General features: G+C 49.2%; 1 protein-coding gene across 1 annotated transcript in view; it reads right to left on the bottom strand.

Moving 5' to 3' along the window:
* The window catches only part of Ak8 (adenylate kinase 8), a 66073-nt gene that overhangs the window by 13535 nt on the left and 41653 nt on the right, over positions 1 to 10885 (bottom strand). Inside the window, exons 6-9 of the mRNA XM_029568762.1 lie at positions 10569 to 10650; positions 9987 to 10058; positions 8327 to 8527; positions 2675 to 2806 (exon numbers count right to left, since the gene is read on the bottom strand). Coding sequence (XP_029424622.1) covers positions 2675 to 2806; positions 8327 to 8527; positions 9987 to 10058; positions 10569 to 10650 — 487 coding nt within the window. The remainder of the gene's footprint in view (positions 1 to 2674; positions 2807 to 8326; positions 8528 to 9986; positions 10059 to 10568; positions 10651 to 10885) is intronic.

The raw sequence follows: 10885 nt of genomic DNA, 5'->3' as shown, positions 1-10885 counted from the left end.
GATGTGTTCCCCTGACTTACAGGCCCATCAATGTGGTGATTAGGACCAAGCAGGAGACTGTTCCTGGGGAGCAGGTACTGCTTGGGACTCTTGGTCCCCACAGGCCTTTGTGGAGACTTCTAGGGCTTAGAGCTGTTTCCTCCTGCCTTAGCTCCCTTCAGCTGGTTAAAGCACATCTTCTGATATGTTGTTGCATAGACCAACAATACCTCTGGAGACTGGTGAGCCGGTTCAGTGGATAAAAATGTTTGCTAAGAAGCCAGATAGCCTGAGCTCAATCCCCGGAATCCACATCAAGGTAGAAGGAGAAAACCATGTTTCCTCCTGCCTTAGCTCCCTTCAGCTGGTTAAAGCACATCTTCTGATACGTTGTTGCATAGACCAACAATACCTCTAGAGACTGGTGAGCCGGTTCAGTGGATAAAGTGTTTGCTAAGAAGCCAGATAGCCTGAGCTTAATCCCCGGAACCCACAACAAGGTAGAAGGAGAAAACCGTCCTCTGGCCTCTGTGTGTGTTCTGTGATACGAATGACCCCGCCCCCCCATGCGTATACAATAATAAAAAAATTAATTAAACAACAATAAAAACATCAGCTGGAGAACTGGCTCAGCATTAAGAGGGCTCGCTGCTTACGGAGAACTAGAGCTCGGCACCCAGCACCCACTTTGGACAGTTCACAACCACCTGTTACTCCAGCCCCAGAGGATCCAGTGCCCTCTTCTGGTCTCCATGAGCAACTGCACACATATGCTTTTACCCATACATAGACACACACCAGCACACACAGTTAGAAATAAAATGAAGCTTAAAAAAAATGAGACGACCTCTGTGCAACCGTGAATAGCCTGCAGAAGCCCCACTCTCTGGGGCTCTCACTACATAGCCCAGGTTTTCCTCTAATTCTGGTCCTTCTGACTCAGCTTCCCAAATCCTGAGATTCAGGTGCATACCACAATACCTTGCTGAAAGCAATTAAGAAAAAAAAAAAAAAAAGCAACATTTTGGCTGGACTGGGCTGGGCCTGGCCGGGGCTGTAGCTCACCCAGTTGGTGGAGTGCCGGCATACTGTACTCAAAGCCCTGGGTTCCACCGCCAGCACTGAATAAACTAGGCATGGTGGTGCATACCTGTAATCCCAGCACTCTGGAGGTAGAGGCTGGAGGATCAGGATTTCAAAGTCGTCCTTGGCTATATAGTAAGTTGGAGGCCAACCTGGGCTTTATGAGACACAAACCAATTTTTTCCTGAATGAGAGTCCCCACATAAAGAAAGTGAGGTACAGAGACAGTGATCCGAATGAAGAGACTGTTCCTCTGTGTGGATGTTCCTGCCAACACACCTCTTCATGTCCTGCCAGGTGACAACAAGTACGGACCCCTAACTGACACGTGGGTGAAGCCGCGGGCAGAATTTTAAGTTGGAAAAGACTTAAATGAAAAGCTTTTTTATTTTATTCCAAACACAATTCTTTCAGGATGGCATTCATGTGGATATTTTAGCCCTTGATACCCTTGCATGTCTGTATAATTCTGGGGTGTGTATATGCAGATCTGTATACAGCAGATGGAGGTCAGGTAGACTGTGGTGCACGGGGGCGGGGTCTTTAGCTTCCCCCAGCCCCACTCTAGGTCAGTTCTTCCAAGTCCTTCTCCTCCCCAGCCTTCATTCTGCTGAATGCAGGCCAGCAGCCAAGATAGCCTGGGACTTCCTCACCAAAGACCTGGAGAGCTAATTTCAATATTTTTCTCTCTGCCTGGTAAAATATTTATTGGAACTGTACAGAGCGAGGAGTCTTCCTCTGGTGCAGAAATTGTTTGCCTGTACACACACTGACCTAGGTTGGGGGAGCCTAGCAAGGTGGAGTAGATAAAATGGCAGGAGATGTCTGTTATGTAGGAGCCGAGACACCCAGACAGTGAGCCTGCAGAGACTGTACATAAGCACCTCAGAGGGCAGCAGAGAAAGCGGACCCCAGAGGAGATAAAAAAAAGGATGGCTGGTGGGGCTGGAGAGATGGCTCAGCGGTTAGAGCACTGGCTGCTCTTGCGGAGGACCCAGGTTCCATTCCCAGCACCCACATGGTGGCTAACAACCATCTGTAACTCCAGTTCCAGGGAATCCAACTCCCACTTCTGACCTCCACAGCATTGCACAACACAATGCACTTACACATGCAGGTAATACACTCATACACATAAAATAAAAATAATAAATAAAGATGATGGCTGGAAAAGGTTCCAGTTCTCTGGGCTGTGGACATGTTTTTATTGGTTGTGTCTCTGGGAGGAAAAGATGAGCCAGAGGGGCTGGAGAGATGGCTCAGCGGTTAAGAACACTGATTGTTCTTGCAGAAGACCAGGGTTCGAATCCCAGCACCCACGTGGCAGCTAATAACTGTCCGTAACTCCAGTTCCAGGGGATCCAACAGTCTCTTCTGACCTCCGCAGGTATTGCACGACACGGGTGCACCTACCTACATGCAGGCAATACACGCATACACGTAAAATAAAAATAATAAATAATTTTTTAAAAATTTTCAAAAAAAAATTTCTGAGCCAGAAAAGGAAAGAGAATTGGTACTGACCTTTCCCACCAGCACGTAACAGGTCAAAGCTTGGGAGGGCAGAAGGCCGAGAAGATTCTAGAAGCAGTGATTCCCAGGATGTACTCACCGTTGACAAGGCCATATTTCTGGGCCAGGAGAGTGGCCTGCAGGCTCTTCCCACTGCCCGAGGGCCCACACAGCAGCACCTTGGGAGTGAACGGCGCATTGCACCGACGGCCGGTTTGGACATAGGTCAGAGCTGGAACAGAGGATGTGAGAATGTCAAACCCAGGTCCTACGGGAAGGGAAGCCAGCACCTCTGCCTGGGCGCCGCACAGTCGCAGTGTATCTCCTGGGCAGCACCATGCGACGCTCTAGGATCTCACACATGGCCAGCTCAGGGGAAGCCGTGAGGAAAGGAACTCACAATAGGGCCTGGGCACCAAGGCCCTGGATTCCCTCTGCAGCACCCTTCAGGCAGCTGTCCTTCCTCCAGCTTGAACCCAGGCTGAGTGTGCTGTAGGTGGGAGGCCAACCCTATACACGAAAGCACTCATCTTGCTGTTCAGTTAGGAGGTTTCCAGTTTGCATCCCCACTGAAGTCCCGGGACTAGGCTGGTCTCCTAGGGGAGGTATGTGCTGTGTGTCAGATACAGACTTTGATAAGAGCATTGGGCCGCGAGGGGTCCTGGTGTGCAGGGACTTCTAAAGGACTCAGGAATTGGTGGAGAATAATTTGTGCAGCCACACTCCAGGGACACTGACTTCGCCGAGAATCTCCAAAGAGTCAGAAATGAAATGGGTCACAGGAGCAGGCAGATACGGCCGTGTGGTCCCCAACCTGTGCCTCGCCCCTGGCGTTTCGTGAACAAAGAGATGGAAAAGACTGGCGAACATCTTCGACAATGAGGAGACTGCACTGCGGGAGGGGCACAGGATGCCAGAAAGTTCAGGGAAGAGCCTACTGCGCGTCAGACCCGCCTCTTGCACCCACCCACAGGAGGAGTGCGGTGAGAACAGGCTGCCAGAAGCAGCCTCTGGAACCTGTCCACTAAAGAGGCTGCAGACTTGGGTCAATCCTGACAGTCTCCAAGCCAGGGTCTCCTTCCCCAGGCCCCACCAACCACCTCCTGGTGAGGCCCCAGGCTGTCCTGTGCAAGGCCAGTTATAGGTGCTTCCTGCCCGTTTACCTGCCTTTGTCAACTCCTTCCAGAGAATCCTGGACCAGGGAGGGGCAGGGCCAACAGGGCTCCTTCAGAAACATGTCTTAGCAAGCATTTTCAGGATGGGCATCTGGAAGCCATCCTGGCCTCTGCCAGCTGGGTGCTGATAGCACGATCCACGAATGTGTTCAGACACTGTCAAATGCCCTCCCCTTCAGGGCAGAGGGGTTAGGCAAAATTGAACCCAATTGAGAACCAGTACAAATTTTGAACTCTGGGATATTTGGGGGGGGGTAATGTGAAGTGTATGCATGTGTATATTTGTGTGTGTGGGTACATGTGTGCACATGTGTTCCTGCATGTGGAGGCGAGAGGTGGACATCATCCTCAGTCACTCTCCACTGAACTCTCCACTCTCACTGAACCTGTGGTTTACCAGCTGGGCAAGACTGGCTGGCCAGTGAGCCCTAGGGATCCTCCTGCCTACCTCCGCAGTGCTGAGATTGCAGCCTCTGCCTAGGCTGGACTTAAAATTCTTTGTTTTAAATTGCACCCCCCACACACACACCATAATGCATGTGTGCAGGTCAGTAGACCACTTGAAGGAATGGTCCTGGGGATCCATCTCTGGTTGTCAGCCTTGGTGGTAAGTGCCTTTATCTGCTGAGCCATTTTTAAAATTTTTTATGTGTACGAGTGTATTGCCTGCATGTGTGTAGTGTACCTGTGTTGTGCAATGCCTGCAGAGGTCAGAAGAGGGCACTGGATCCCCCTGGAACTGGGTTTATGGATGGTTGTTAGCCACCATGTGGATGCTGGGAACTGAACCCAGGTCCTCTGAAAGAGCAGCCAGTGCTCTTAACCACTGAGCCATCTCCCCAGCTCCTGTTTTTTTCAAACGTGGGTGCAGGGAATCCAACCTTAGCCTCTATACCTACATGGTATAGCTCTTTACTGACTGAGCCCCTCCCCAGCCCTGAACTCTGGACTCTACAGGACTGTTCTAGTGGATGGGTCAGTAGAGATTGACAGTCCCCTTTTTTAGAGCTAACAGCACAGGTAAGTTAGAGTTTACTGTCCCTAAGGCTGTGGTCAACATCATGGTTACATCACACCATGGATAATGTATGGTGGGTTGCTGAGTTAGATGCTCTGTGGGTATTAACTCTTTTGATTGACACGCAGTTCCACGAGGCAGGTGTGATTCTTGTCCTGCTGTAAAGATGAGTCAGTGAGGTTCAGAGACTTGGTATAGGCAAGGTAAGTCTCTCAAAGCTACAACTGGGGGCCATTCCTCCTCCAAGAAGCGAGGGACTTCCAAATGGCTCTCTGTTCTCAGGTCTTTCATAATGCAGTGTCTCTGAGAGGCACATACAGGCAAGGCAGCCTGCCTACAAGTGATGCTTAACTTACAGTAAATAACTAAGTTCGTTAGAAGTAATGGTCCCCCAGACAGTCTCCACATCTAATTATTCTTTTTAGAAATATATGGTTGCTGGATACACTGTGGTGAGATTAAAAAAAAAAAAAAGCAAAACACAGAGTATCTTTGCATCCCAATTTTTCAGTTTATCTCTCCACATTATTAATTAATAGTACTTAATATTCAGAAGCTCACATTTTTATTTACAATTCCAGGCATGAACTCTTTATGAACAATCATATGGACTTTTAAATTTAATTAAGTAATTTGAAAGTAATTAATGTGTAAACTCAGAATCATGGCATAAGATAAAAAGGGTAGATGTTTATCCTAAGAGTGTGTTTGCAATTAAAGACCCTTCCGAGATGCAAAACAGCGGAAAATCGCAAGGCAGCCTCATGAGGCCTGGCATTTCTAAAATACCGCCATGTTCTAGATACCCTGCACATTGATGGTGGCACAGCCTTCCTCAGAGAATGGAGAGAGGCCCCAGCCAGAGAGAGTGGCAGAGGGTTGGCACAGAAACCAACTCCCCAACCAAATAAAACTTTTCCTTTTGTGTGTGTGTGTGTGTGTGTGTCCATTTGTGTGGCGGCCAGAGGACAACCTCAGGAACTGTCCACCTTGATTTTGGGAGCAAGGGCTTTCACTGACCTAGAACTCGCAGAGTAGGCTAGAGCGGCTGACCAGTAAACCCCAGTAATCTTCCTGTCTCTGCCTCCCCACTGCTGGGATTACAAGCAGGTACCACCATGCCTGACTTTTTTATGTGGACGCTGGGGATCGAACTCAGATCCTCATGCTTGCAAGGCAAGCACTTGAGTTTTTTGTTTGTTTTGTTTTAAAGATAGTGTCTCAGCGGCTGGAGAGATGGGCTCAGTGTTTAAAAGCACTGGCTGCTCTTCCAGGGAACCCAGGTTCAGTTTCCAGCACCTACATGGCTGCTAACAACTAGTTCAAGAGGAATCCAATGCTCTCTTCTGGCCTCCATGGGCATTGCATGTACAAATGCACTTATATACATGCAGGCAAAACATTCATACACATAGAAACAAATAAAAATTTAAAAGGCATGTAGCACAGACTGGCCTTCAATTGGATATATAGCTGAGGGTGACCTGGAACTTCTAATTTTCCTGACTCTACCTCCTAAGTGCTGGGCTTACCTTGTGCATGCTAAGAAAGCCCTCTACCACCTAAGTTACAGCTACAGCCCTGGTGTGGGTGTTTTGTTTGGTTGTTTTTTTTTTTTTGGTTTGTTTGTTTGTTTGGTCTTTTTTTGAGACAGGGTCTCCCTGTAGCCCCAGCTGTCCTGGAACTCACTATGTAGACCAGGCTGGCCTTGAACTCACAGAGATCTGCCCGCCTTTGCCTCCCGAGTGCTGGGATTAAAGGCATGAGCCACCACGCCCGGCTTTTTTGGGTTTTTTTTCTTTTTTCAATTTAAAATTTTTATGACAGGGTATCCCTTTACGTCCCAGGATTCCCTCAAATTGTCCATCCTCCTGTCTCAGCTTCCTAAGTACTGGCATTTCAGGCATGAGCCACCATACTCAGCTTAAAATGATTTTTTTTCCTTTTTTCTTTTTTTAAAATTTTATTATTTTTATTTTATGTGTATGAGTGTATTGCCGGCATGTATGTGAGTGCACCCATGTCATGTAATGCCGAGGAGGTCAGAAGAGGGCTTTGGATTCCCCTGGAACTGGAGTTAAGGATGGTTAGTAGCTGCCATGTGGGTGCTGGGAATCGAACCTGGGTCCTCTGCAAGAGCAGTTAGTGCTCTTAACTGCTGAGCCATCTCTCCAGCCCCTTTTTCTTTTCTTTTTTAAGCACTCATGTAGCCCAGGATGTCCATGGAATCTCTGGAACAGAGGATGACCCTGAACTTCTGATTCTTCTGTTTCTATCTTCAGAGTGCTAGTGTTAAGATACCAGCACGCCTGGTTTCACGTGGCGCTAGGGACCGAGCCCAAGGCTTCGTGCGTGCTAGGCAAGCACCATACCCCACCCTCTGTTCCAGTTTCTTTTTTCATTAAGAGATTTGAAAGTGCGTAAGAGAAAATGATGGCTTTGAGCCACCAAGGGCCTCAAACGTCTGATGTTGTTTTATTGCATCAAAACACGTCAAATGTTTTGTTTGCCTGGTACCAGATGGAAGCAGTTAAGTAGATTCTGAGATAGCAAGACTTAAATATTATCACACAGCTCTTTTGGGATAGAATTAGTCTAACTTGTCAGATATGTTGGCACATATCTGTAATCCCAGCACTTGGGGGACAGATGCAGGAGGATGGCCACCATGTTTAAGGCTTACCAGACAGTGCTGCATATGGAGAACCTGTCTTACAAACAACAGAAAAATTATCCTAACTCCCCCTTGCCGTAGTCCCAGCTGGCCTGGAACTCTTTACGTCATAGATCAGACTGGCCCCGAACTCAGAGATCCCCCTGCCTCTGCCTCCCGAGTTCTGGGATTAAAAGCGTCCTCCACCACGCCTACCTCCCTTTACCCTTTTCTATGGGATGTTGAATAACATCGGCACTAACACTGGGCGTGCGCCCAGCCCTTTCTCTGCACCAGCGCTGGGCTGTGGCTGTGGACACACAATGTAGAGGCTGGTTTACTCCCCATACAAGTTTTGTTCACACTTGAGGGGTGACAAAACTGAGGCTCAGAGGAGCAGAGAGTTTCCGAAGATTGCACAGCTGGCGTGTGGTGGGGCTGAGACTTCAACCATCCCCTGCAGTCCTCTCCGCCTCCCTTGGGTGTCTGAAGCCCATTTCTGCAAGGCTGTCCTTGAACATTGTCACTGATGTGGATGGCAGTGCAGAGCCGATGGCGGGCCTTGCTCATGGACTCAGCACGCCTGCGTTGTGTTTGTGACCCTTATGTTTGCTTTCTTCTTTACCTTTATACTTCTCCCCCTTCTCCTTTAAGAGCAGACCTCCAATGTTTGCGACCACGCCCCCTGGACCCCCTTCTTCACCTCTCCTCCTAACCCATCACTGTCCAACTCTCTGAGGACTGAAAATATGGCCACATCTACATGTCCGACATTAGCCCGGGGTTTCTGAGGAGCACCCTCAGGGCCCTCACATCTCAGCTGCTGGCCGCTGCCAGTCTGAGGGATGTTGGAATGAGAAGGGGCTCCGGCCCTCAGGTGGGGTCAGAGGAGTTTGTTGTATTTACCCTGGTAGAAGACATCCACACATGGCTGGTCAGCACTGATGTTCTTCAGGATTTTGGGGTAGGAGGGAAGAATCCTGATGATGTTTCTGTGGTATTCTAGAAGCTTCTGCGCTGTCTCCAGCTCAGAGATGCCCTCTGGCTCTGTTAGTCGGTTCTGGATTTCAGGCTCGGAGGGCCAGTCGAAGGTAGTGTGATAGATTTCTGTGCAGGGAGAGGCACAGGATTAGAGTTCCCATCCAGGGCTGCTTCAGGCACTGCGATGTCTGGTGGGGGAGGGAGGACAGAGGCAGCTCGAGGCCCCTAGCTGGTGTGTTCATACTAACAACAATAATGCACAAACCTCAACAAGTGCTGTTATTAGTAACAGTAAAACAACAATGGGGAGCTGGGAACGAACCTCAGTTGGTCGAGTATTTGCCTAGCATGCACAAAGTCGGGTTCAATCCCCAGCACCTCATAAACTAGGTATGGTGGTACAGACCTACAGTCCTAGCACTTGGAAGGTGAAGGCACGAGGCTCAGAAGTTCAAGGTCATCCTTGGCTACATATCGAGTACAAGGCTAACCTGGGTTACATGAGACACTGTTTTGAAAATAAAAAATTTTAAATTCTTAAAAAAGAGTGGGGGAGAGCTGGAGAGATGGCTCAGCAGTAAAGAGTGACCTCTGGCTGCTCTTACAGAGGACCTGGGTTTGGTTCTCAGCACCCACATAGGATTAACAACCATCCCTAACTCCAGCTCCAGGGTGAGCAATGCCCTCTTCTGGCCCCCACAGGTATTGCACACAAGGTGCACTTACATATATGCAGGCAAACACTCATATACATAAAATAAAAATAAATAAGTCAGGGGCTGGAGAGATGGCTCAGTGGTTAAGAACACTGGTTGTTCTTGCAGAAGACCTGGGTTCAAATCCCAGCACCCACACGGCAGCTAACAACTGTCCGTAACTCCAGTGCCGGGGGATCCAACAGCCTCTTCTGTCCTCCGCAAGCATTGCACGACAAGGGTGCAGTTACCTACACACAGGCAATACACGCAGACACATAAAATAAAAATAAAAAAAATTAAAAAATAAATAAGTCAAAAAATTTTTAAATAAAGAAGGGAACAGGAATGGCCCCTTTGAACCTTCAGTGCAGGACTAAAGGCAGCTGTGAATCTGATGGGGACCTTGTGTCAGGCCTTAGGACAGGCCTGTAGACTCAGTTCACCCTCAAAGCTGAACTTTCTTACTCATCCACAGAGGAAGAACCAAACCAAGAAAGGCCTGTCAAAGTCTCTCATCTCTCAACTCTGGTGAACTGTCTGGTGACTTAAAAGACCCGGCTGCGGGTTCCTAATTCCTCAGGGAATGAAACGAGTCTCACTCCTCGTCACTCAGGGCAAGGAACGTGGGGTGTAATTGCTCAGGAAGAGGGACATGAGCCCTCTGCCTTATTCTGTGTTTGGCTTGTCATCAAAAAGTGAGTCCCCAGTCCCCAGGCACAAGCTACCCCAAGTCTGGTTCTCCCTTCACCCACGCCCTCATCTGTTGGGATTTCTGTTCCTTATGCCTGTGGCTTCGAGCCAGCCCCTCACGCCTGTGGGCCCTTGGGGGTTGGGGCTGTTCTCACTGGTTCTAGATTCAGTGGGGTGGGGCATGGAGACAGCTGTACCTCCAGTGACAGGGTCGATCCTCTTCCCCACGTTCCTCTCGATCAGGACCGTGTCTGGAGCACTGAGCACAACTGGGCAGAGGAGAAAGGAACAAAACAGACGTCCTGGGTGTGGGCGCTTCACATCTGACGTGCGAGGACACTCACCCCTCCCACGTCTCCCATCCCCCAGATGACCTTGAACCATTCTTGAAAGAGACATCCTCTCGCGACTGAGGGAAGTCCATGTTTGAACAAGTCCCTGGCCGTCAGTTTTCACTGTGGTAAGTCACACCAGGGTAAACATTTCTGTGACTCGCCTCTTCCATTTTTCCCATGGTTACCTAAAGAGAGTCCCTTGGCCCCCGGGGTTCCTGGAACAAGGAACACCACTTTTCTTAATGACAACCCTGACCACATTTAGCTTTGTGGCTGAGGCTGGATTTCAGCCAATGCATCTCTATCTTGCAGAAAATCACAGGCCCTTGAAACCCCCTGGGAGTAGAGGCTGGACCCAGGGTGGAGGCTAGGGAGCCAGCCAGTGTCAAACAGTGGGGCACGTACCACACATGTGCATGAGACGGCTGGGGCAGGGCTACTCACTGACATGCCTGGGTGCCAGCCCCAGGGTTTGAATCATCAGCGCCTGCTCCCGATTCTCAGGGATGCCATCCAGGATCCAGCCCTAGATGGAAAAGGGGAAGGTACAGTGCTCACTGAGTGTTAGTTTTAGGTTTTTTTCTTTAAAGGACTTATTTTGCTGGGAGTGGTGGCACAGGCCTTTAATCCCAGCCCTCAGGAGGCAGAGACAGCCCTATCTCTGTAAGATCCAGGTCAGTCTGGTCTACATAGTGAGTTCTAGGCCAGCTGGGGCTACAGGGAGACCCTGTTTCAAGAAGACAAAAAAAAAAGACATTTTA

Source organism: Nannospalax galili, unplaced genomic scaffold (genome assembly GCF_000622305.1).
Source record: "Nannospalax galili isolate Female #2095 unplaced genomic scaffold, S.galili_v1.0 scaffold300, whole genome shotgun sequence".
In the NCBI taxonomy this organism is placed as follows: Eukaryota; Metazoa; Chordata; class Mammalia; order Rodentia; family Spalacidae; genus Nannospalax; species Nannospalax galili.
The sequence above is the reverse complement of the archived record's forward strand: the minus strand, read 5'-3'. Positions and strand labels throughout refer to the sequence as shown.